Source organism: Pelobates fuscus, chromosome 3 (assembly GCF_036172605.1).
Source record: "Pelobates fuscus isolate aPelFus1 chromosome 3, aPelFus1.pri, whole genome shotgun sequence".
NCBI classification, from domain to species: domain Eukaryota; kingdom Metazoa; phylum Chordata; class Amphibia; order Anura; family Pelobatidae; genus Pelobates; species Pelobates fuscus.
In genome coordinates this window covers 364,213,363-364,241,118 of record NC_086319.1, presented here as the reverse complement: position 1 = coordinate 364,241,118, position 27,756 = coordinate 364,213,363, and the positions used below count along the sequence as shown (strand labels likewise).

Here is a 27,756-nt window from a genome sequence, read left to right as displayed (position 1 = left end):
CAAGGCTGTGATTGGCCGCGATGAATAACACGCCCCGCCCTCCTGGCCACGCTGTAACCCCGCCCAGGATCGTCTGCCCCGTCACATCCCGGAAGATTCCCAGCCGAAGAGGAGTCCCCGGCGGGAGGCTCCACACAGACACACAGCGCGAGCTCAGCCCTTCACCGGCCATGGCCAGCTACGACACCAACCCGTTCGCGGACCCCGTGGACGTCAACCCGTTCCAGGTGAGGAAGACGTTCATTAACATTAACCTGCAGGACAGGTGAAAGCCCGCACCGCCGCTTAGCCAATCAGAACGCGCGGCACAGCAGGTGGGCGGGGCTAACCTGCAGCTCACGTGATCCCGCATAGCCAGGGAGAGGTGTGAACTCTGATCACGTGACTGAGCTGCTTTAACCCTTTAAGGACATGTGACATGTTATGATTCCCTTTTATTCTAGAAGTTTTGTCCATAAGGGGTTAATAGGAGGTCACAGCAATACAGGGATATTATAGCACAGTATGGTGCTTTAGCAAAGTCCTCTGTTGTGGGCATTACCCATGATGCTCTACAAGGGCCCCTCACTCCCTGAGCATCATGGGAAGGCGAGTCCTCTACAGCTGCTGTGCATATGGCTGCAAACAGTAGTGTAATGGGTTAACTGACATGGAGATACTGTTTTGCAGCCCAGTGATGAGCAAGGAGCAGTCACCATGGAAACTGATAGACTGTCTTTAAATAATTGCTATTTTGCCCCTAGAATTGTACTTGTTCATACTGATACATCATGGGCCTTGGTGCAAGACACCTGGTTAAAAGCCAATATGGGACTGGCTGTGGGTGATAGAAATTGGTTCACCCAGCTGCTAGGTTACCCAATGACATATTCTTGAGGTGTCATGGCGGCAAAATAAAGGCAAGGGTCGCACGTGCATGTAGACGTAGATCTCAAGTGTTGAGATGACAACCAGTAATTAGAGTTAAATGGACAGTGTAAGCAACATGATACCTGACAACCACTCCGCCCCCTCAGCAACATGTCAGTTTTGTCCAGCATGAATGTCCACTAGCTTATTTAGCACTATTTAATTTGTCTAGTCACTCTAGTGTAAGAGCCATTGATATTGGGGTATTGTAAAGTAGTGGTGGGCATAACACAATATGGCCAAATGGTGGGACTGAATCCCAATTGTTTGCAGAGAGAGATGATTTGAAGTAGCCTTATAAGATGTAAACTTTTTTATTTTTGCGCTGTCCCTTAATCAATATTTTGTCCAGCGTGAATGATTGGCTGAGAGTCACTGCCGGGGTGGGTTTGTCCAGCACTTTCAGTATATTATTGCCTTTCTAGTTTGACAGAATTAAATCTTAATGTGGTGTTTATACTTTTGCATTATCAATGAGAGGGGATGGTCTCTGGGTGCTGGGGAGAGCACCAATGTTGTCGCATGTCTAACAGTTTGTCACATAACTGTGGCCCAGCGTTCAGACTATTAGCTGTATAATCAATGTTGAGTAGTAGTTATGTTGGTTAGATTGTTTCTTTAACTGTGACAGTCAAGTTTGTATTGACAGTTAGATGTGATTATCAAGAAGTATAAGAACAATTACCTTGGCATTTCTCCCTGTTTGTCCAGGGGACATACTCCTAAATTTGCAGTCTGTTCTTTTGAATTATTTGATATTAGAGTGGCTCTCTAAGTACCATAACTACCACTGCTCATTGTAGTGGTTAAAGTGCATGGAAACTGTCCCCAGTTTGTGTCAATTATAGGGGCTAATGTTCACAAATCCCAATCTCCATTAGCTGTGTGGCAGTCAGTCTGGACTGAGTCTATGTGAAAGTTCTGTCTTGTCTTGAAGCGTACAAAAATAGTATGACACAAATCTGGAAAGGGGAAATTACTACAGACTCTTTGCACCGTAACCACCATCATGTGTTGATTATAGTGGTCAACATGTCAACTTTTGGTGGGTAAAAAACAAAAAAACATTCATTAGGTTACTTCCTATTTGGTAGTTTGCATATACATAGGATGATTTGGTTCTAATATAACATACGAGATCATGTTTTGTTCTTAGTCTGTTATTTTTTTTTTCCCTTTCATAAAAAGTTTAAGGCACCGACTTTCTACTCTTTGCACAGATTATAGTGCAAGGTGAGCTCTGTCTCCGTGCAAATAGTTGCTTATAAATGTAGCTACGCAATCAAGAGATATTATAAAGTCAAGTAGGAACGACTTCCAACAGCTTAAGCTTGCTTCACCTTGTCATTCTCTCATCCGCTTTAATGATGGCTGCTGGGAACAGGCATCTTCTTGTACAAGAGATACCTATTGCATCTCATAGTGATCTTCTGTAGACCCCTATTATGTAGCCTTATGCGTAATGATGGTCTCATCTGCCAGGAGCTGAAGATAATGGCATCAAGGAAGGAGGGTTTCTCACAGCCTATTGTGTTGGCTATGGAGCAAGGAAACTTTGGGTGCATTCCCCCTGACTTTGTCGAACAATTTAAAATTGGTCTGACAAAAATTAGAAGAATCTCTGGCGCACAAAGCCTGCTCTGAACAGCCTGGGACATCATATGATGAGCTCACACCTTCATCATGTTGTGTTAAAGATCTTTGTGCAAGATAGCAGCATGTTAATTGGCCGAATAGCCATTACCACAGACTGCTCCCATAAAATCTTTTCACCATGAACAATGCAACGAGGCGTAGCAGTTATGGTGTTTGGAGCATCCTTTTTGATGTTCTACATCCCCAGGATGTCGCCCCACGTGAGAGAGTTCCACTTAAACATATTTAAATGTTTAAAACATTTATAATTACTTACATTTTAAAATCACAGTAGTAAAAAATAAAGTGTGTGTGTGTGTGTATATGTATATGTGTGTGTGTATATGTATATATGTATATGTATGTTCTCTCCAAACAGTTAACTATTATACAACTGTTTTAGGTAATTGCATAACCATTTATAACTGCTGTAATGATCTCCTTGCTTGTTCCTTACGTGTACTTGTTATCAGATGCTGTAAAAGGGTGTGTTTTTTTTTTTTATACTTGTGGTACTGTATCCCTGGATTGGCAACATGCGTAGTCAAACTGTTTTTCTGTAATACACAGTTTATTGGACTGTTGTCCAGTACACATTTTGCAAAACACCCTGGTTCTTGCTGATATGGTTAAGGGGGGTTGGTGAGTTTTACTTGGCACTGGCCATCATCTTGACACATGGTCCTCTTTGACTCTTGGCTCTTCACCAGAGTACAACACTGAAGTCTATCGAGGATCCCATAAAGAAGACCGCAGGAACCTCTAAAGATCATTTGTGATTACTGATGGGATTGCACAAAAGTTGATGACGGGGTTCTGTCTTTTTTTTTGTCAACTTTTTTTTCAACCCCAGGATTTAATACGAGATAAAGTAGAACCAATTTTGTCTCATGCTATCTTTGGGTTGAGGTGGAATTTCAATTGGATTCCAACGTAGTCATATCTTTCTGAAATAATGAAGTGTTACAGATCTACTTTAAGAAAGGAACACCCTAAGTATCCTAACCATTACAGCACTGGCACCCCAATTGTAAAGAATCAAACTGTTTGAGGTCTTACCTGAGGTCTACTGGGCACACATGCACATCTTGGCATTCCTTCCATAGTTCCACATGTACGCCTGTGTGCCAGGCACATTGCACATTAAAGACATTTTGATTTCCCTTTTTGGCGATTTTAAGACAGTCCTGCAATGCAAATTAAAAAAAAAACCAAAAAAACAACCTAATTAGCTATTGGCTTGTACAAAAATTATATAGATGTCAGTCTCACATTAACTGATACCTTGGGGTGAAGGTTTGCTTTTTCTTGTTTTTGCTTCAGTTGTTTTAGAAATATTGTTGTTTTTGCTGTGTTACCCTGTGGACGCCCTTTAAAACCCAAACATGAGGATCCAGGCATCCTGCAATTGTGCCATTTCTCTGTGGGAATTTGTCAGTATCAGGAAGGATGGCTGCTGTACAGCGTGTTATTTTCACAATAGTTTTTTTTGCAAATTATTTTCTATGCAGTATTTAATATATTTAAACAATTAGTGTGTTTATCTTTATGAAATACTGTATTTTTCTGAGGGTGACATGACAGAACTTTAAATATCAAAATCTACACCAGTATATTTACCTTTTTATCCTGGAACTGAACATTGTTATGCTGGCTCCCTGTCAATCTTTGTTACAAGCTCTGCCCTCTGCAGCTGTAAATCTGTGTAGAAGGGGAATCGAGAAATGGGGAGCAGCTAAAATAAAGTTTGTCTTCTACCGTAGGAAATAGGAATGATTTTTTGTTTTTTGAGAATCTTTATTTGTACAGTAGTTTTGCAGAAGAGTAAAACATAAATGAGTATTTAGGCAGTAAGGCAGGAGAGCAAGCGCGCAGGCCTCGCAACATTTAGTTTGGTCGATATGTGCTTACAAATTCTTTGGTAAACATTCCAATAATTGTCAGCTTCGCTATTATGATTGCTTACAATAGACATAGTTGAGGAATGAGAACATTGCAAGTTAAATTGCGGAACCTCCTTGTTCAATCAGAAAGTATACGTTACTTCAAAAGCATAATTCCCTCCTTCAGCTCTACCATTCATCTGTCCTCAGTTGACAGGGGAATGAGTCTGTGGTGTGAGAAAGTAGAAAGAATCTAAGTATAGTAGCAGCAAGTAGGTAAGAAGATGGTGTGATCATTGCAAGGAGAAGTCGCGGCCCCGGCACCAGGAACCCCCACATATCACAGACCGTGGTACTCAAATGTGACCCACGAAACCCCCTCCATGTCCGCATAGGCGGCGACCTTATGTTCCACCCCCTGCCGGGTGTAACCCCGACTATCTGGGTGCCGGCAAAGTGCATGGAGCAGAGGTTTCAGGGACATAGCGAACAACAGTGGGGATAAGGGGCACCCCTGCCTTGTTCCGTTGTTGATCCCAAAGTTGGCTGTCAGGGCCCCTTTGACCCTTACCGCGGCACATGGTTTGCTATACAAGGCAGTGATCCAGGCAAGGAGTCTCTGTTTAAATCCCATTTTCCTCAAGGTGACTAACATATAAGACCAGTTCAAACAGTCAAACGCCTTCTCGGCGTTGGTTGAGAGTAATAGGAGGCGTTGCCGTGACTTCCTCACGTGGTGTTGAATTGAGAACAGCTGTAGTGTGCTATCTCATGCCTCTCGCACTGGAATAAACCTCGTCTGGTCAGTGTGTATCAAAGATGGCAAAGACTGGAGTCTAGATGCCATAACCTTCATGAACAGCTTGGTGTCCACATTCAGCAGTGAGATCGGGCGATAGCTGCTACAGTTCAACGGGTCTTTTCTGGGTTTTAGCAAGACAGTTATGGTCGCAGCCAAAGACTCTGCCTCGAGGGTGTCTCTTCCTCCCTCCGCAACAGCGTTGAGAGCTTTCTTTAACCATAGCATGAGCAACATTGAGAAGTTCTACAGAGGTTTAAACAGAGGGAGAGGTTCCTGATTGTCGGGACTATTCCATACTTTACGCAGAGCTCACCATAGACTGTTTGATGAGCACATTTTAGAACAATGGTATGTAACTAGTAGTTCAGGTACAAGTTTTGTTCCTTTCAGGAACATTTGAAACATAGCTCTTTCAAATTCTTTAAAGCATTAATTATAAAGGTGCTTTTTTGTTTTGTTTTATTACCTTGATCTTAGTGATTGTTGAGTGCAGGTGTAATCCTAACTCCTAAATATAATTCTAAAATGAAATTGGTGATTTCAGCTTGGAAGCGGTCATGACACTGATGTTGTACAAAATTTCAAAGTACTGAGGTTTTGTAATCTTACACGGATGACAAAAGATTATTGCATGAGGTTTTCTAACATAAATCCAAGTGATGCAAGAATCAAAAACCACAATACATTCACAGTGACACTAACTTGTGTTCTTGTGGTGATATGGTGAAGGCAGTGGCGTACCTACCATGGTCGGGCTGTCGGCATAACTGCAGGGCCATTGCACTACCACACTGGCCCGTAGTTGCTGGGTGACCGTCAGGAGAGGAAACGCTGTGCTGCTCCCCTCCTACCAGTCATGGTGTGTAGCCAGGGCAATTTACGCACCGAGCCCCAGTGGTTTTAGTTACGCCTCTGGGTGAAGGTTCTTGGTTTTTGCCTGCAGATTATTACTATAGTATTTTCCTGTATATGGGGCCTCAATAGGTACACAGCACACCTTTCTCAGGTTTACATTCCTTGTAGTTTTAACCCCGTCCTTTAGAATCACTCTGTCCCATGTAAGGAACAGTGTAGAACAAGCATGTCAAACTCAAAGGCTAACTCGGGCCAAATAAACAAGGCTTTAGTTTGTGCGACACACACACACACACACACACACACACACACACACACACACACACACACACACACACACACAGTTTGATATAGACCAACACAAACTAAAATTACTTGTATCATTCTCATGCAAACAATATGTAATCCTGGGAACAGAAATATAATTCACTCAAAAGCTTCACCTCAAGCTACTTGCTATCTCAGTAGTAATGCCACTGTCTGCAGTGTCCGCTCTGCTCACTCCCTCAGTCCCTCTGCAATCTTCCGGCATAGTAATGTGTGGCTGCACACTCCCCTCGCTTCTCCCGCCCTTCCATCCGTGTCGCTTCTCCCGCCCTTCCATCCGTGTCGCTTCTCCCGCCCTTCCATCCGTGTCGCTTCTCCCGCCCTTCCATCCGTGTCGCTTCTCCCGCCCTTCCATCCGTGTCGCTTCTCCCGCCCTTCCATCCGTGTCGCTTCTCCCGCCCTTCCATCCCTGTCGCTTCTCCCGCCCTTCCATCCCTGTCGCTTCTCCCGCCCTTCCATCCCTGTCGCTTCTCCCGCCCTTCCATCCCTGTCGCTTCTCCCGCCCTTCCATCCCTGTCGCTTCTCCCGCCCTTCCATCCCTGTCGCTTCTCCCGCCCTTCCATCCCTGTCGCTTCTCCCGCCCTTCCATCCCTGTCGCTTCTCCCGCCCTTCCATCCCTGTCGCTTCTCCCGCCCTTCCATCCCTGTCGCTTCTCCCGCCCTTCCATCCCTGTCGCTTCTCCCGCCCTTCCATCCCTGTCGCTTCTCCCGCCCTTCCATCCCTGTCGCTTCTCCCGCCCTTCCATCCCTGTCGCTTCTCCCGCCCTTCCATCCCTGTCGCTTCTCCCGCCCTTCCATCCCTGTCGCTTCTCCCGCCCTTCCATCCCTGTCGCTTCTCCCGCCCTTCCATCCCTGTCGCTTCTCCCGCCCTTCCATCCCTGTCGCTTCTCCCGCCCTTCCATCCCTGTCGCTTCTCCCGCCCTTCCATCCCTGTCTCTTCTCCCGCCCTTCCATCCCTGTCTCACTCCTACCCCTTCCATTCAAACTCCCTCACAGAGCCAGTGCCCGAGGTGTTTGAAGTGCCGACTTTGCTCTGCCCTATTGATAGATGGCTCCCTCCCTGCTGTTTCTCACCTGACATAGGAGAGTGGGGGCTTCTTGGCCCATTCTGTCAGACTGAGCGACGGGTAGTCACGTGACATCCGGCGCTCCTACGCAGAGTGGGAGGGGGTGGCGCTTCCCCTCCCAGTGTACTGTGCGTGCGGTTCCCTTATGGAGCCGCACGCTGGCTGTGGGCGGAGGAAACGCAGGTCCAGGCAGGCGCAAAAATCACGTGTCAGTCTGATGTGATTTTTGCACCCCCCCCGATTTATCTGAGTCGCAATGAAAGACAGTTTGACATGCTTGGTGTAGAATATGTTGTAGCCAGTTAGTAATAGGGAGAATTCTCCTGTCTCATCCACTTCACTCTTATTTCACTCACAGATTTCTTTTTCAAAAACCTCCTATTCATACCCATATTATTCCAAAGAGTTGTCTCTAAATGTTTGCTTGTTTTGTATTTATTTTTTTTCCTCCCCAGAGATGACCGCACTGAACCTTTGCTGGATTAAATCATCCTAAAATGTGCTAAATGGCCTACTGATTATTTGTTCATACTCAACCTTCTATGTAAGGTCAAAGCAGAGCAAGTGGTTAATTAAAATTCCAGCAGCACAACCCAGGCCCTAAATGTTTTATAGGAGGACAGCAGTACATTTCCCAAATACATGTGGTATTTCAGCTTTTCATTAACCTTTCAATGCCCTGCCTAGCAATTTGATGTGAATTGAGAAATGTAACATGGAATAGCTCTCCAAGCTGCTCTCGTCTGGATTTGTACAGACAACTTGAAGATAAACTAAATCTCAAAGGGGGTTATTAGATTTTACATTATATAGCAAATTGGCGGATTGATTTATTTTCTATACTTAAAAATATATTAATATTTAAACTACCCCATTGTTTCTACTTTCTGATATTAAAAATAAGCAAGAGATTCTATATTTTTGTATATTCCTGTTTCCTGCTCTTTGCTGTGAAGTCTAGTTTTCCTGTTCTTGGACATATCCCTGTAATTACACACATCTTGTCACCCCTGGCTTGGCTAGACCCCACCCAAACGCTAGCCGTCAGGTTTGTGAAGGGAGTGTCTACGGATCTCTCATTCCTGCCCATCCCAAAGTAAAGAATCAGATGCTACAGTGAGATCATTTAAAGAAACCTACATAGGGCCACTGAACTAGTGATAAAACAGAGAGATTTCTGAAAACTTTAAATTCCTAGTTCACAATATTGTGGATCCGGAATACTGAGACTATTTACTCAAAAAACATCAATGGCGAAATAATTTAACGAAAATATGTGGTCTTACAAGGCAAAGGTAAAGATTCAGCAGCGGATAAGTGGCTCTGATTGCTCGGCCACCTAGTATTGATTTAAAGGGACACTGCTGGCTCGAGCTGACCTATTTTAATGTGTATACACCATAAAAAAAAATGCATGCGAACTTAAAAAAAATAAAAAAATGGGGTGAGTGATCAATGAAAGATCCTGATACGCTACAGGATCTGTGAAAATATGTATCTTGCTTTCGCCAAGAACTTAAGACAATCTATATGAAAGAACAAGGCAGGCGTAAAATGAATCCCTGCTGCAATTGTAAATATATTTTATTTATATGTCTAGAGATACTATTTTCTGAAAAACAGATGACACTGCCGCTTTAAATAGTTGGCTACCATTATTCTCAACATATGGCATGTTATGTGTTTGTTTGTTTTACAGATGTTTTGGCAATCACCAGCTGACCAAACTTTGTCTACCTGCTGCTTTGCAATAGTTGTGTCTTATTTATTGTCTCTCTTCTTCATGACTTTAAAAATATAAACACATAGAATCCAATCATTTCTATTTTCACTGGTGGGACAGTTGGTGGTCTTCGAGAGGTTTCTCTACCTGGAGGCAAAGGGCAGGACATGGACAGTTTGTGGGGAGACATGGAGACATCATTCTGTTCAGTTATCCTGGAAATTGTTAGCAGTGCAGCCATTATGAACAAATCCAGTAAGGGACGTGAAACAAGACCTCTATATTTAACAGTTGATCAGTTGAAGTCTCTTAACATACTACAAAGATGAGCAGTGTAATCGCCATGAATATTAAAGCTACAGAATTAATTAATTGGAGGTTGTTTTATGGAAATCGATTTTCTTTTGATGAACACACATCCTTCCTCTAGTTGTAGGGCAATAATAAAGATTTTCCAGACAATCAAGATGTGATAAATTGTAAGGACTGCATCTAGGCACCTGCCTGTATGTTTGAGAACTTACCATAGCTTGTTTAGAATGTGATTATCTATATGGGAAAATAACATATTGGCACAGTATAGACCATACACACCTCTCCCCTCTCAGTCCTTACATTGGCTTCCTGTATCCTATAGGAGTCAATTCAAAGTGCTAACCCATACCTATAAAGCACTGATCCATAGGTATGCCCCTTCTTAGTCAATCCACTCTGCCTGTTACCAGCTCATGTCCGCTGCTCACACCCGTATGGCCAACTCACGCTTGCAGGACTTCTCGCGGGCGGCTCTTACTTATGGAATAGCCTGCCTACCGCCATAAGACTCTTCCCTTGTCTTCAATTGTTTAAGAAAAGTCTTAAAACCCATCTCTTTAGGAAAGCTTATGGCCTCCCAGAGTAACCTCTGCCTCACATACCTGTCTCTTTCTCTCTCATAAAGGGCAGCACTCTACTCTCTCCTCCAGCTCTGCTTCACTCCCACCTTATTTGATTGCTATTTCCTGTCCTAATGTGTTTTATACCCCACCTCCTATAGACTGTTAGCTTGTTTGAGCAGTGTCCGCTTCAACCTATCGTTCCTGTACGTTTTCTTGGAATTGTCCTATTTATAGTTCAATCCCCCCTCTAATAATATTGTTAAGCGCTACGGAATCTGTTGGCGCTATATAAATGTCAATAATACAGATTTCTAGTAAACGTAGGTGTGATCCTGAACCATATTGGTGCCACCAAGGACCTGTAGGTGTCAGCCTGCTTCTATATGGACGGCCATTCTTGTAGTTTTATGTACTGTGTAGTGTATGTCACTGCTGTGAGTCATGAATCAGACATGTTTGTTTTGAAGGGAGTGGCTGATTGTGGTGCAGATAATACAGTTGTGGAACTTGACATGGCACCTTGAATCATGTGAACAGTTATAATAGGGCTTAAAGTCTAAAAGAAAAAAACAAGGAAATGCCGAATGACGTAAATAAGTGAAGTTGGGGGAACGTGCTTTATCATCCTGTGACCAAGACTGTCACATGCAGGCAACAGTTATTTTTACTGGCTTTGACCTTAGACTGCAATTCTAATTAAATATAATTTGCAATTAAATGGAAGCCAGGATTAATGCTAATAAATCTGCAGATTTTTGAGATCCAATGTAGGTTTGCACCAGTTATTAATATTGTTCTTATTGTGCAGGTGTTGCATAGAAGCTATAGGATTGGCAGGTGTATATATCACACAACCCATACAAGTACTGTCGCTATAAAACATGATCCTCAAACATGGCGCACAGAAACAAAATATGTGCAAATATTAACCACTATTACGGGAAAAGTTTTTTTTTTTTTAAAAAGAGAGAGGAAAAATTCCCTTTAACTCCAGATTCCCACGTGCTTGTGTCTAGCATGCAAAAATGCAGTTTCTTCATCTGTGCAATTCTCATAAGCGTTTTTGTTTCTTGAACTATTTTCTGACTTCCCAGAAATTTTAAAATTGTGGTTTTTGTATGTCTTATTGTAAAGTGTTATGGCGTGGAGCTGTGGTAAAGAGCAGTCCTCTATTTGAAACTTTTTGGGACACACTGTATGTCACATGGCTTGCTTCTGTGGGTGAAAGGGTAAAACATGACAATCTGTCTGCACTAAACCAAAAATGATGATAAAACATCCCTCCTAACACAAGCCACACTTATTTTAGTATAAAAGCTCCAACCACTAGGATAATTTAAAGATTCGTATAAAACACAACAAAAAACACAATTTAGCCAAACCATCTATGAAACCACAGTGCTATTACATGGGTCTTTTCGGTAAAGTGATTCTTATACCAGAGGCAGAAAACTTGATTAAGGAATATTTATTATGAACAAAAGATTGCCATAGTGCATACAGATATTGCAAGCAAACAGACAAAATATACTGGAAAAACCTGAATACTCCCTGTACTAGCGAAGTACCAAGTGAGCTCTGATAAGGAAATCCATTGCTAATTCGAAATGACTCTCCAAGTGGATTACAAAGCTTCTTGGGGTTTCATTACAATTATGCAAACTTTTTGGTTCATGTCAGGTTTTAGGTCAAGCATGTCAAACATGCGGCCCACAATGAGTATCTTTCTGGCCCAGGGCCGGACAAGCCTACAGGGATACCGGGAAATTTCCCAGTAGGCTGCATGCCCTAGTGATGCTCAGAGATCTGTGACCCTCTGCATATGCGCATACAGCGTATGGGGTCATATCCGGCGGCTGCTCAGCAGTGCTATAGTGCACAGAGTGGCTGGCTGCGTGCAGAGCAGGCCAGCCACTACCCCTTCCCTGCTGCTCGCAGAGTGTGGTCAGATCATGCAGAGCTGGACTGGGAGACGTCTTCCTCAAGTGTAGTATATTTAATGGGGGTGGGGGGCAGTGTATTAAATTGGGGGGATGCAGGTGGGGCAGTGTATTAAATAGGAGGAAAGAAGGGGCTGTGCACATGAGCGGGAGGGCAATGTATTAAATTGGGGGAAGGGAGGGAGAGGGTCGGGTATTAAATTGGGGGAAGAAGCAGTGTATTAGTGGTGGGGGGTGCAGTGTATTAAATTAGAGTGTGGCAGCGGGAGGCTATGTATTCGATTGGGGGGGCATAGTAAGTAACTTGAAGTAAAGCTTTTAAGTATATATATATATATATATATATATATATATATATATATATATATATATATATATATATATATATATATATATATATATATATATATATATATATATATATATATATATATCTATCTCTCAAAAAGGTTGTTGTGAGGGGGGAAATTGTGATTGAAAACCCCTTCCACCCGAAGTCTGCAAATAGTTAATACAATGTTAAACAAAAATTTGCACACCATTTTTTGTTAAACTAATTTGCATGTAATTTGCGGTAGTAACATCACTGCAAATTTGTGATTTCTGCGGGAAAAAGTCTTATGGCTTGACTGGTGTGCAGATTTTTGTTTAACATTGTAATATATATATATATTTCCTTTCCCTAGGAGGTGCAATTAATGTATTGAATCCTGGCTGAAATTAATTTGAGACCAAACCTATATTTCATGCGTAATGCCCCAAAAATAAAATGGCATCTACAAACACCTTTCATAGCCTAAGTGAATGACCCTTCATTGAACTGTGCTGTGTTGTTTCTCAGGCTAACTCTGACTGCTTGAGTCATATCTGATAATGTCCCAGCAATAGTAAAAGAGCACTCAACCTTAGAACCGGATACCTGTTGTAAATTCTTCCAAATCATTTTGTTTACAAACAACAAAATGAGATACATGTTTGTTTCTGTCCATTACTGGGGTTTTTCCAGAAGTCAGTAGCAAGATTTAACCCATCGCTTCTCATAGACTTAATCTAGTGATTTTTTATTTTTTTTAATGACGTTGTGGAAGGGTTAAATCTTATGTGTGTGCATGCATGCATAGTGGGTCTACTGGAATCTAGTCCTTCTCAAGAAGAGTAAATACCTTTTGATAGGTACCTTTTTTGTTTTCAATAAAGTTATAACAGTGTAATAGGTGAATCACTCTTATTTGGAGAACAACTTAAAGGGACACTATAGTCACCAGAATTACAGCATATTGTATTTGTTCTGAGTATAATCATTCCTTACAGGCATTTTGCAGTAAACACTGTGTTTTCAGAGAAAATGCAGTGTTTACATTACAGCCTAGGGATAACTCCACTAGCCACTCCTCAGATGGCTATTTCCTGGGGCAGTGCTGCACAATATGCCGCAGTGTCTCCACCCTCTGCATGGAGACTGTAACGGATCTCATGTACTCCGGCTGACCGTTATAAATCTTCCGAGTCCCAAGTGCAGTAGTGATTATAGCCCAAGTTTCCCTAACATCAGCCTAGACTTGATGAAGGATAGAAACAAATGTGTTTAATCTGGCCAACTGGCTTACTTATATACAAAATCAGGAAGCTGGAAAACATGCCCAGAATACTCCCACAAAATGGCTACAAATTACAGTGTCAGCATGACTAGGCATAAATGACAAAATATGTAAACCCATAAAAATACATAATAAACATATATGAACCCTCACAAATGTTATATCCCTGGATAGCCTGGATCTGAGTGCCCAAGTTGCACAGCCGAATCGCAACCAGGCTAAAGTTTTGACCGACCGCTCAGGAGGCATCTGCCCAAAACTGTTCCAGAGTTTTAGTGGTAGCGGTTGGTCGATTTCAGGAGTTCCAAAAAGACGAATGGTTCCCCTGGCTCATCGGTAGCTTTTGTTCGTCTTGTTTGTACGAACAAACCAACCGAACAGCGCTCTCCTGGCTTGTCTCAGAAAGAAGCAGGCGTTCTTATGGTTTCACCGGTGTTCACGCGGTCGAGTGTCTGACTTAGAGTTCCAGATACTCGACGACCAAGTCCTGCTGCCGCCGTTTTCTCTAGCACGTGGCATTTGTTTATACGAACGGCGGCCACACAGAGAGCACTTAATCCAGTGGTTTCTCAGTAGTTAATGAGCCAGGGGGGTGGTCGTTGTTCAGTAGATTTATGCGGTCGAGTTAGATTTATCTACCGAACGCAGGGAAAGTGTTTCTGTTCTGAAAACTATAAAACAGACCAGGGCAATGTCTTGTGAACCGAAGGGAAAGATGTTGAGTTTGTCACAAAGTATATGGACCATAGTCAGTGGGCAGGAGCCTAGCTTCCACACTCCTCCAGGAGTTTGTGTCAAACCTCCAGGGTAACGGGCATTTGTCACAGAGACACTGGACTTTCCAGTTTTTGATTCAATGCACCTCTATAAGGAGATGCTGATTGGCCAGGGCTGTGTATGGCTTGTGCTGGCTCAACCTCTGATCTGCCTCCTTGACCCTCTCAGCCAATCCTATGGGGAGACATTGTAATTGGCATTAAATTCTTCTGATGATGTCAGCCAAGCAGGCAGATCAGAGGTAGAGCCAGCAGCAGACTGGAATAAAAGTAAAATGTTACTTTATTTAGGGGGGGGCTAGATGGTTTTTTTTTTTTTATGTTTGTTTTTTTAGCACTATAGGGTCAGGAATACATATTTGTTCCTTTATAGCTGTTCATCATGTGTACCTAGATTTGTAGAGTAACAATAGGATTAATGTCTTTTTCTAGACTTTGTATGTTTATTTGATAACATTTTTTTGCTTTGGAAAAAGTGCATGTTACCTCTGCAGACACAAGTTCAATTAACTTGGATTAGTGTCATTCAATTACCAAAAGTGTAAATATTTCATGAATATACAACCTCATACTACATAACTAATTAACTAATCCTTATTTCATGTGGAGTAACCTTTGGAATATAATCTATTTAATACAACACAGAATGCTTTTAAGAGATTTGGTTTTCCACCATTACCATTATCCTTGGGTCCTAATGCATGTTGAATATTTGAGCTTATAAAATTAATGTACCATGTCTTTTTTTTTTTTCTTTTTTTTTATCTAATGGAATTTAGCAAAATTGAAGTATAAATGATCATCTGAAAACATATATCAGTTGTGTTGAGATTTTTGTTTTTTTTTCTCTCTTAAAAGTGCATTATTTTTTTTAGGTCCAAGGTGAGAACACCCTGGATTACACGGCATGGTTTTCAACAGAGGATGATGGGTCTTGACCCATTACACACTATTTCCAGATAGACTTTAATTACCTGTACTTCTATGCAATACCTAAATCGGGCATAGGCAACCTTCGGCACTCTAGATATTTTGGACTACACCTCCCATGATGCTTTACCAGCATTATGGGTGTAAGAGCATTACGGGGGATGTAGTCCACAACATCTGGAGTGCCAAAGGTTGCCTATCCCTGCCCTAGGTGTTGGTTGGTTTAGTTTAGAATCTTGTTTGTTCTTTAGTCTTGTAGTTTGATGCTCACATTTCCATGACTGGACTGGGTCTAGATCATGCCTGAACGCCACCCTCTCGGCCTGCTCGACTTGCCTGATCTCCAAAGTACGCAAACATTTGGGATCAAACATCCCCCTTACATATTTTACATTTAATAACCCACTTTCCCTTTTGGGTGGAAGGAGAAAATATAGAGTTGGGGGTTGATTGGCTTCAGAGGCACACGTATAGAACCAATTTTCTTTGTGTTGTATTTATGATTGAATAATTATTCTTAAAAATGGACATGAATGGAAAGGTTGACAAATATATTGCCTATATTTGCCACAATATGTATTGTCGAATTCGCAAAACTCTGCATTTCTCCTTAATTAACATTTTCCATTAAAAGAAAATTATTTGGGAATAAAATATATATATTTCCCCCCTCCCTCCCTCTATACAGGACCCCTCTGTAACACAGATAACCACAACCAGCCATGGGAATCTGGAAGAATTTAACCCATTTACAGAAAAATCAAGCCTGGTAAGTGTCAACATAAATCATTTGTCAAACGTGAAAGAAGCCGCTCAAAGGAAATAATCAAAATAAATATCACTTAAAGTAGTTTTGGTGTATACAGAATACCCTTGCTGTCTCATTGCTCTATTCTGTGACATTTAAGAGTTAAATCATTTTGTTTATACAGCTGTAGTCCCACGTCCCCTGGCTGAGATTTACACCCTTTCTGGAAAAAGTGTTTTTATTTTTTTCCTCCTTTTTGCACATTGTGTTTAACCCCTTAAGGACACATGACGGAAATAGTCCGTCATGGCTCCCTTTTATTCCAGAAGTTGTGTCATTAAGGGGTTAAAGGAACACTATAGTTTTGGCTATACAAACCTGTGTTCCTAATGCTATAATGCCCCTGTCCCTAGTTAGATACAGGTCCCTCAGGAATGTCTGGATATTTGTACCATGTTCTGTTTAGGGCTTTGCAAACTAGACCCTACCCTGTAGTTAAATCCTGGAATACTTGTTAAACCATATCCTATGTGATGACCATTTCAAAGAACAGTGATCTTTGTATCACAGTATCCAGAAGCCAATTTGTTTCCTGTTCTGGCATGAAATTATCAAATTATCTACTGATCTCTCTCTGTGTGCACATAAGATATGGGTATAGCTGGATTTATTCACTAAATGGTGAATTAACACAAACTCCGATCTCTGCCTGTCACTCACAACAAGCGTGCTAAGGTCGATGCAGCCCAGCCGTGCTACATACAGTGCAAACCATGATGTTGGGTAATAAATGGTAATGGACCAGAGCGATTCTCTGACCAGCACATGATGATCTCAGTCTAATAAGCAATTTAACGTTTTACCCACGTCCAGGCCTTCTCTAACTGTATAAACGCCTGCACGGCCAGATTGGTTGCTAAATAACTTATTTATTTTTATTATTGCTGAGATAATGCGTAAAAATAAAACCTCAGTTTTTAGGTATTCACTTCTTCGTGCTTCTAATTTGTAGGAAGTCCTTGGGATCTGCTGCTTCTACAATGCTTTTCTCTTAATCCAGGAAGTGTTTCCTTGTTCTCTTGGCCATTCTCGCTGTCCTCTTATCTTGCTGTAGGAGAATGCTACATTCCCTATATAAATGTCGATGTTTGACTTTTAGATCTGCATGCATAGTTTCATTGATCAAAAACATGAATGGACATGCTGGGGCAAGTAAAGTCTCCATCAGAACCATTTTAGGAACAGCATTTTTTCATTAATGCCCATTGTGACAGACCCGCTGGCACTCATGCAGCAAAACAACTCCTCAGAGGAAAACAAAATGACAAATAAGGTCAGACAGTGGTTGAATATATGACAGTTATTTGAAGTTGCAGAACTGTGCCAGTACCATTTAAAGGGCCAGAACGGTCTTTTAAAACACCAATAAGTCCAAATGGTGTTTCTAACTGGCAAAATCTCCCAGGGACCATAGTCATACGGCAAGAGGCTGGTAATTAGTCCTCTCCAGGCACAAGTGGCGAAGTCAGTGTTTGAATATAACAGTTATTGGGTCAGTCAGTGTTTGAATATAACAGTTATTGGGTCAGTCAGTGTTTGAATATAACAGTTATTGGGTCAGTCAGTGTTTGAATATAACAGTTATTGGGTCAGTCAGTGTTTGAATATAACAGTTATTGGGTCAGTCAGTGTTTGAATATAACAGTTATTGGGTCAGTCAGTGTTTGAATATAACAGTTATTGGGTCAGTCAGTGTTTGAATATAACAGTTATTGGGTCAGTCAGTGTTTGAATATAACAGTTATTGGGTCAGTCAGTGTTTGAATATAACAGTTATTGGGTCAGTCAGTGTTTGAATATAACAGTTATTGGGTCAGTCAGTGTTTGAATATAACAGTTATTGGGTCAGTCAGTGTTTGAATATAACAGTTATTGGGTCAGACAGTGTTTGAATATAACAGTTATTGGGTCAGTCAGTGTTTGAATATAGCCGTTGTAAGGTCAGACAGTGTTTGAATATACCAGTTATAAGGTCAGTCAGTGGTTGAATATAACAGTTATTGGGTCAGACAGTGTTTGAATATATGACAGTTATTGGGTCAGACAGTGTTTGAATATAACAGTTATTGGAAGTTGCAGAACTGTGCCAGTACCATTTAAAGGGCCAGAACGGTCTTTTAAAACACCAATAAGTCCAAATGGTGTTTCTAACTGGCAAAATCTCCCAGGGACCATAGTCATACGGCAAGAGGCTGGTAATTAGTCCTCTCTAGGCACAAGTGGCGAAGGGCACTTCGTCACACCCATTAAATCTCTATTTTCCTTTTGATTTTCTTTTAGACCAATCCAAACCAGAAAACTGTCCCGGTACAGCCAGTGGCACCATCCCAGCCTGCTGTTCTCCAGCCGTCAGTAGAACAGACTCCGCAGGTAATTTTGGGCTGAATGTGTTATTTTCAATGTATGAGCATTGCATAAAATGTTTGTGGAAGTAAGAAACAGACAAAAAAATATTTCTAATAAACCCCATCTTTAAATCTAACCAAACTAGTCTTGCTTCCTTGCCTGTTGTTATCTGCCCTATTTGTTATGCCAGCAATGTCGTCTGTGATTAAACAAAAAAACTTTCACTTTTTTACCTCTTCAATTAACCCATTAATGGTTATTGCAGCATGTAAAGTTTAGACTCTCAATATGTGTTATATACACAGTTAGACAAACATAAATAGGAATGCCCCATGACCCGCGTATCTTTGACATTTCTCCTTGAGATAAACAGATCATAAACTGAGACATTGATTTACTTTTTAATTCTTTGAAGGAACACTCCATTTTTATTTTAACTGTTTAGTAGATCTACCCACAAGGCAAACATGCATGTTTTCTATGGGGTATGTAAATAAAACAGCTTGTATAGACTATAGATCTGCTGTCTGCAAGCATCCCAAGTCCTCCCTTCTTCCCACCACGTAGACCTGCAGTCTCTGCTTTCCGATGCTTCTCAAGCTGTAAAACATTGGCTTTGGGCAAACTGAAATGCTTTGTGTCTAGAGTGTTTCTTTAATCTCATTCTAGCAATCTGTTGAAAGAAAATGTTTAACATCTGTGTTGGATTTGTACACCCCCTTCCCCCCAACAATCCTACAATAGTTTCTTAGGCACTTACCTCTCTGAGCTTCCAATGTAGTTCATGGAATGCAATAGAGAACCCATTTTGCTTCAAAAACTCTATTATATTTTTTTATTATTTTTGTTTTCCCCAGTCTGTGGCGATAGCAGCACAAGCTGGGCTTCTCCAGCAGCAAGAAGAACTGGACAGGAAGGCTGCCGAATTGGACCGGAAGGAGCAGGAAATGAGAAATGTTAACATAAACTGTACGTACCCAGTAAATGGCAGGATTAACCTTTTGAACACATTGTAATGTAAAATGGTCAATGCATGCAAAATAACCATTAATAATGTGCAGCACGGACATTCAGTGTCTCCATGCTCTGCATTGATTCAATGCATCTCTCTGACAAGATGCTGATTGGCCAAGGTGACGTTTGGCTTTGCCCCCAAACCCCCCTTGGCTGAGATCATCATAATTGATGATCTCAGCCAATCCAATGTTTTCCTATGGGAAAGCATTGTGACTTGTTGAGGTCAGCCAATAAGGTGGGTCGGGGCCAGGTGTGAAGAGCCCTGTGTAGCAGTGGGAAAAGGTGAGTAAGAGGAACTATAGTGTCAGGAATACGCGTTTGTGTTCCTTGAGACTATAGTGCCCCTCTAACGTCAAAATCGTTAAACTGGAAAAAAATCTCTAAGGCAGCTATGTTTTCAGTACGGCTAGCCTGGCCTTAAATGTAAGTCACTTTAAATTCTCACTTTATTAAATAACTCTGCATGGCAGCTATGCGTCCAGTTCAGTTACGTGGGCTTTGAATTTGAAATTCACTCTGACAACCCTCTTTAATAAATAACCTATTGGACGTATGCTTGTTAAATCACTTAGTTCTCTGTTCTAATTAGCCTTTGATATGTCGTGGATATTTTACGTCCAAATATAAACCTGTTACATGCCTATAGCACACCTGCAGTTGTGGACATCCATGTTTTTGGATTCCATGTACAGCAGTGCCTGCATTATAGTAAATGTGGTGGCAATGCCAGTTGTATTCCATTTAAAGCGTGCCTGTCCCCCCTCTCCCCACCCTGTCCCTCACTACTCCCAAAGTCTGTTCACCTTCAGATGGGTATAGATTTAGTCTGTCTGGGTTTTTTAGTGCTTACAATACTTACAATGCACCTTTTGAAAGGACACTCCAGGCCAGTAACCACAATAGCTACATTATCATTTGATGGTCTCACTGTGTGCACGTTTAATGCTCCCATTAATCAGCATCTGCAGAAACTGTGCAGTAAGAAATAACTTGATAAAAAAAAAAAATCCACTTTTTATTATTTACTTTTTTCCTTTACCACATTATATTATGCCTTAAAAATGTATTCCAATAATATTCTCAGAAACCAGTTGCCAAAGGATATGTGTGAACACCACTCTCATCAGGCTGGGAATAGAGGCACGTTGCTCTGTGCATGCATGCTCACAGCACTTACAGCCAGACAAGGAATTGGGGAAAAGTACTGTCTGCATGCATGCTCACAGCACTCTCAGCCAGCCAGGCAGGGAATAAAGGATCGATGCCTTGTGCATGCATTCTCAGCCAGGTAAGAAGTAGGGGAATAGTAGTGAGGGTACGCACAGTGCTGTTAGCCAGTTAAGGAATACGGCAGTGGTACAGTGTGTGTGTGTACTGTCAGTTCCTGGTAGCGAAGATGCTGAGTTACCATTCTGATGTATTAGAAAATGCATTTGATGTAGTGTTTTTATAGTGCAGTAAAAATGTGCAGCAAAGCCACTTTGGAATAGTTTTCCTATTTATTTGTTTGAATAATGATGTTCTCACTCTTAAAATTGGTTGGTTATTTTATTTTTATTTTTTTTTGTGAGTTTTTGGGTTTGTTTTTTTTCCCCTTTCTGTCTTTTTCAGAATAAGAATTTGTATGTTAATCTTGTTTTTTTATTTTTTATTTCTCCTCCTCTAGTGAGACAAAATAACTGGCCTCCCCTTCCATCATTTTGCCCCATCAAGCCCTGCTTCTACCAGGACTTTGCTGCAGATATCCCTGCAGATTACCAGCGTGTATGCAAAATGCTCTACTACTTATGGATGTGTGAGTATATGACCAGTTTCATATAGTTTGTGCACCTAATCATGCACTAATTTACAGTAACGGCTAGTGGTGTAGAAGTATGGTAGTCTCTGTGTTTACATAGGGCTCCACAAAGCAGAAGGTAGTTATTTTTTTTTTTTTTTGTGAGCATCTTCTGCCCTGCATCTTTTTGTAGTATAATGTATAGCAAGAATGTCAACATCAAAGGCTAATTCTGGCCAAATAAACACGGCCTTTAGTTTGTGGGCCCAAAAATAAAAAAATAAAACAAAAAGCTTCCGACCTAGACCAACACTAACTCAAATTATTTGTATCATTCTCATGCAAATAATATGTAATCCTGGGAACATAGATATAATTCACTCAAAAGCTTCACCTCAAGTTACTTACTATCTCAGTAGTAATGCCACTGTCTGGAGTGTCTGCTCTGCTCGCTCCCTCAGTCCCTCTGCAAATTGCAGTCTCAGCCAGGTAGGTAGAACACATCTCTCCCTCCCTTCCATGACTCTCCGCCGCATCTCTCCCTCCCTTCCATGACTCTCCGCCGCATCGCTCCCTCCCTTCCATGACTCTCCGCCGCATCGCTCCCTCCCTTCCATGACTCTCCGCCGCATCGCTCCCTCCCTTCCATGACTCTCCGCCGCATCGCTCCCTCCCTTCCATGACTCTCCGCCGCATCGCTCCCTCCCTTCCATGACTCTCCGCCGCATCGCTCCCTCCCTTCCATGACTCTCCGCCGCATCGCTCCCTCCCTTCCATGACTCTCCGCCGCATCGCTCCCTCCCTTCCATGACTCTCCGCCGCATCGCTCCCTCCCTTCCATGACTCTCCGCCGCATCGCTCCCTCCCTTCCATGACTCTCCGCCGCATCGCTCCCTCCCTTCCATGACTCTCCGCCGCATCGCTCCCTCCCTTCCATGACTCTCTCTCTCTCCATCCATTCTTATCTCTCACACTTTCTCTCACAGAGCCGGTGCCCGAGGTGACGGTAGCGCCGGCTCTGCTCTGCCCTATAGATATATGGCCCACCTCCCTGTTGTTTCTCACCTGACATAGCAGGTCACAGTGTCACCCGTCGCTCCTTTTTTTTCTTTTTTTTTCACACGCTGTGGAATCGAACATGCAGACACACAGTGGCAGGTGCAGACTCTTGTATGGTTGGGCTGCTGTTGGTTACAGTCTTTTTCCCCTTTTGATAAGGTTCTGGGGGGACACACAAACACACTCACTCACTCCCTCTCACCCTTCGATGGCCAAGCAGTGTGTCCATTAGCAGGTGCTCTGTCTATATTTTTATAATCCTATAGTAATACATTTTCTCATTAATCCATTCTTTTTCCTCCAGTACATTCATTCACTCTTCTCCTAAATCTGCTGGCCTGCTTGGCGTACTTCATTGCGAATTCAAGTGGAGGAGTGGATTTCGGGTTGTCTATCCTGTGGTTTTTCCTATTTACACCCTGCGCCTTCGTTTGTTGGTATCGGCCAATCTATAAAGCCTTCAGGTTCGTTGGGCACATTAAATTTCTCTCCCAAGCTAAAGTTTGTGAAGCTGGTAAAGTTAGTCCCACACAGCCCTCTTACAGCTTTCTCAAACTGCTGAACCCTGCTCATGTGTGTGTATATATATGTGTATGTAATGTATGTATGTATGTATGTATGTGTGTATGTATGTGTGTGTGTATATATATATATATATATATATATATATATATATATATATATATATATATATATATATATATATATATATATATATAGTATTATTTTTTTTATATATTGTATTTTATTTCTTAGTAATATTATATTGTGCACTACTGTAACCAAACCATTTAGATATGGTGAAAGACCCAAATATTAATATATAAAATATAACTTTTATTGTAACAATTAAAATTATCCAAAACAAGGATGTATATAGAGAACCCTCCCAATAAGCTGGAGGGTTAAAAACATATCCTATATTTCCAGTAAATTAGTATAAGCTCAAAAACTACAAGTTTAAAGGTTCTTTCTGGCATAGTGATAGACGTACGATCCTATAATGAAAAAAACAGAGGAGAAGGGGGAAGGAAAAAGGGGGTTTCCTATTCAATTATATTATAAAGGTCCGCCCATATATAGGGTTAATAATCTGATGTGCCAGGGATAATTGTATCTAAATAAATAACCAAAAGTTTAGAACAGTGAAATATAAAGTATCAATCTTTGTTTATAAATGATCTTGAAAAAAAACATTAAAGTCATGTTTCAGTGTTTGCAGATGACACAAAACTCTGTGAAGTAATACAATGTGAGCAAGATATTACTTTGCTGCAGAGGGATTTAGATAGTCTGGGTGACTGGGCACTTAAATGGCAGATTCAATTTAATGTAGAAAAATGCAAAGTTATGCACTTCGGGGTAAAGCATGCACAAGCAACTTATAACCTTAATGGAAGCGAATTAGAGATCCACACATGAGAAGGACTTTGGAATTGTTATAGACCACAAACTATGCAACAATGTGCAATGTCAATCAGCAGTGGCTAAGGCCAGTAAGATATTGTCATGCATGAATTCTCGGGATGAGAATAATATTTTGCCTCTTTCTAAATCTATATCCACATCTTGAATATGCTGTGCAATTTTGGGCACCTTGTAAAGGATATTATGGCACTAGAAAAAGTGCAGAGACTGGCTACAAAATTAATAAAAGAATAGAACATTTCAGCTATGAAGAAAGGTTAACACATGTAAACCTCTTTAGTTTAGAAAAAGTCACCTCAGAGGGGATATGATAACATTATACAAATATATATTCGTGGCCAATACAAACCATTGTGTGGAAATCTATTCACAAACAGGACTTTACATAGGACACGAGGTCATGCGTTTAGACTGGAAGAAAGAAGATTTTGTCTAAGGCAAAGGAAAATTCGCTCTTGACCCCAGAATGGCAGTCAGATTAATTCTTGGATCAAAAAGCATTTAACCTACATTGAAAAATAATATCCTTGAATATTCTGTTTTTGCAAGTATGCATCTAGTTGCTGTTTTAAACATCTGTATGGACTCTGATAAAACCGCTTCTGTACAAAATTGGAAGTGCTTCAAACTGGATTTTTTTGCCTTCTTTTGGATCAACCGCAAAAAAACATTTGAGGAAGGCTGAACTTGATGGACACGTTTCTTTTCAGCCTACGAAACTATGTCAATCTCCCACTGTATTTTATCAGATTAGCCTTTGTAACATAGTATTCGTTTGAGGGATGACAGGGAAGGTGCGTATGTCGGCTGTTCCCTTCACTTTTCCGAAAATAAAGAAAAGATTACTGTAACAATGCAATGTTTGTATGCCCAGGACACACTTGAAAACGAGAGAAATCTTAATGTATATCTTATGAAATATGCATTTGTAAAGGCTCCCTAGAGGGTGAGATTGTAGGTCTTCATTACTCTGCTCTGGCATCATTGAAATCCATAGAAGAAAACCATACATTTCAACCAAATAGATCATGTTGCTATTGTCTTTATTTCTACAGGACTGATAGCTCTTTCAACTTCTTTGCATTCTTCATCATCTTCTTCTGCCAGATTGCGATTTACATCATTCAGTCTGTTGGAATCCCTGGCTGGGGAGACAGGTGAGAATCGTGCTACTTACTGTTTCACTCTCCACGGTCTTCTGAAATATTACGTTGCTTATTCTTATTCTGTCTTTTGCAGTGGATGGATAATGGCTCTAACAATGGTTAAAGAGCACCTCGCTGTCGCTGTGATAATGATGGTGGTGGCTTCATTCTTCACATTTATAAGCGTGTTCTCCCTTATTATGCTTAAAAAGGTAAGTGCTAACCGAACCTGTTAACACTTGTCGGTTATTGAACACTGCTAAATCAGCACACAATGACTACCTGTAATCCATGCTTGTTTGGGTGTGGTTTTTTTTTTTGGTTTTTTTTTTTTAGTAAATTGTATTTTATTTAGTTTTTTTACACAAAACACACATTTCCTGCAGATGAAGCCTTTATACAAGATTCAGTTTTGTCAATTCACTGTACTATTCGCCCAATCATGTAAGTTTAAACCTGTAAATATAGAACATATATGCACTATAACCGTAATAAAGTGTCACGTAGAGCATTGTAGGTCATACAGTTAGGCGAAAGCAAGCTAGTAACGAAATAGAGAGCCTTCCTTTACTAAAATCACAGTTGTGGTCAACCTTGATGATCTCAGCCACACTTCATGCAGAACGTGGAGATGCTAAATGTCAGTGCTGCACAACGGAAGCATTCATAGTGGCCATCTGAGTGACTGCCGATAGAGTTGTTACTAGCCAACAATTGAAAAGGCACGGTTTACCGTGCTAACACTGCCGGGACAGGCTATAGACACCAGAACCACTACATCAAGCTGTAGTGCTTCTCGTGACCAGTGTCCCTTTAGGTGGTTAATAATGTGATCTTTAAGGTGTTGAATGTTCCACAATACATTGCAATATAGCCAATTATCCCTTTAATTATTTAATGGTGTATTTTGACTGTATAATATGCCATTTATTCAGCCTATGGCTTTTTCTACCCACCAGGTTCACTCGCTGTATCGTAGAACGGGCGCCAGTTTTCAGAGAGCGCAGGAGGAGTTTTCACAAGGAGTTTTAACTAACCGCAACGTACAGAATGCAGCCGCTGGTGCCGCTACTGCTGCAGCTAGAGGAGCCTTCCAAGGAAACTGAACCTGAGCGTTCCTATTGTTTTACCACCAACCTCCATCTCTCCCCGCCCTTCCCATATTCCATTCTTCAGATCTTACTGGAGAGGAGGCTGGCTCTCCTGCCTGGAACAATCCATGCCTCCCTCATGCAGATCCCAGCACTCCACCACATGCCCTTTCCGTCAAGAAGGAAAAAAAGACATGCTAGAATTCTTTATAAATATATATGTACATATAAATATTCAACCGCAATGAACTAATTTACGTGCTGCTTTTCTTGACTTGTTATGTGGGGCTGAATGGCACCTTTCTTATGTATGTTTTCACCCAACTTTAGATTGTCTATATGGGGTCGTGGCAACAAAATGAGAACAGATTGAGCGATTTTTCACATTAAAAATCTATTTAAACTGCTATATTTTCAGATATGTGAAATGGATTAATGCATCTGTGTTGTCTGTGCAGTAATGTACTATACTGCATTTGCCTGATACTGTAAAACAACTATATTTGGATCAATACCGAACGTGTAATATATGTAGATTCTCTAATCCCCTCTTGCAAAACTTGCCATGTCTATTTAGTGTCTACTAGATCTGTGAGCTGCAGAAGCCATTTTTAAATACCACTTGTATCTTTATCAATGTAGAAATATAATTTTTCAAATTTGTTTTAAACAGAGCTCACTCAATGTGGAATTATTATTTTATTTTTGTATATATGAAGCCACTATTTTTGAAGATTGAGATGCGCAGATCAGTTTAAACACATTAAATGGAGGATTCCAATTGCAGCAGTGTGAAGTTTTAGAAATAAAATACTGCTGCCATTTAAAACATTTCGGTATTTGAAGCAGGAAATCTTCGAGAGGTTGGTTTACTGCAGTCAGCATCCTACTTGTTTACTTGGGATATTAGGAAGCCATGAACTAAAGATGTCGTCTGGTGGAAGGGGAGGGGGGATTTACAAATTAATGCTGTGATCTGGCATAACTGCACCAGCTTTGTATGATTTCAGTGCCCTGTGCGGACTATGAGTGAAAATCTGAATAAATATTTTCTACAATAAGTCTGGATTTTTGTAGTTTAAATCAAACCTCCTCTTAGGATTATATTGGATGCAAGTCTTATAACCCTTACATCTATTTGAAAAACACTTGCTGGATTGTCATGCCAAGAATTCTACAACTGGCCTCTAAATCGTCTAGAGCTGCTCATTCATTCCAGAGTCAATCATGGTAAACTTGCCGGGGTTTAACAAAATCCTGGTGCTTCTGTATCAAGAAAGTTCACTGTAGATCTAGAACATTTAATGTATTTCCCTTAGGAGAATCACTGGCATGGTGAAAATTCCTGAAACATGTATGCACATTAACCACTTTATATTGAGTCACTTTACACATACACTCCAGGGTGGACATCACATCTACATAAGCTTGTTGGACATTCCATTCCAAAAATATGGAAGATAGCTTTGTGGCTATAACAGCTGCCGCTCTTCTGGGAAGGCTTTCCACAAGATTTTGGATTGTGTCTGCATTCTTGTTCATCCCGAAGGTGTCCAGTGGGGGTTGAAGTCAGGTTTCTGTGCATGCCACTTGAGTTCCTTCACATCAAACTTATCAAGCCATATCTTCATGAACCTCACTTTGTGCACAGGGACACAGGCCTGCCAAAACAGGAAAGGGCTTTCCCCAAACTGTTGCCACGGTTGGAAAAGCACCCAATTGTCTAAAAGTCTTCATATCCTGCAAAATTAAGATGACCCTTC

The 27,756-nt window shown here is 41.1% G+C and overlaps 1 protein-coding gene across 1 annotated transcript; it reads left to right on the top strand.

Annotated features, from left to right (window-relative positions):
* The first annotated feature begins 22 nt into the window (after positions 1-22).
* Positions 23-27,054, top strand: SCAMP2 (secretory carrier membrane protein 2). The gene is made up of 9 exons (XM_063449312.1): positions 23-227; positions 16,011-16,091; positions 18,411-18,500; positions 19,334-19,445; positions 21,160-21,288; positions 22,634-22,793; positions 24,813-24,914; positions 24,997-25,114; positions 25,862-27,054. The coding sequence occupies exons 1-9, from the start codon at positions 171-173 to the stop codon at positions 26,006-26,008; spliced, it is 996 nt and encodes a 331-aa protein (XP_063305382.1). The 5' UTR covers positions 23-170; the 3' UTR covers positions 26,009-27,054.
* The last annotated feature ends 702 nt before the right edge of the window (positions 27,055-27,756 follow it).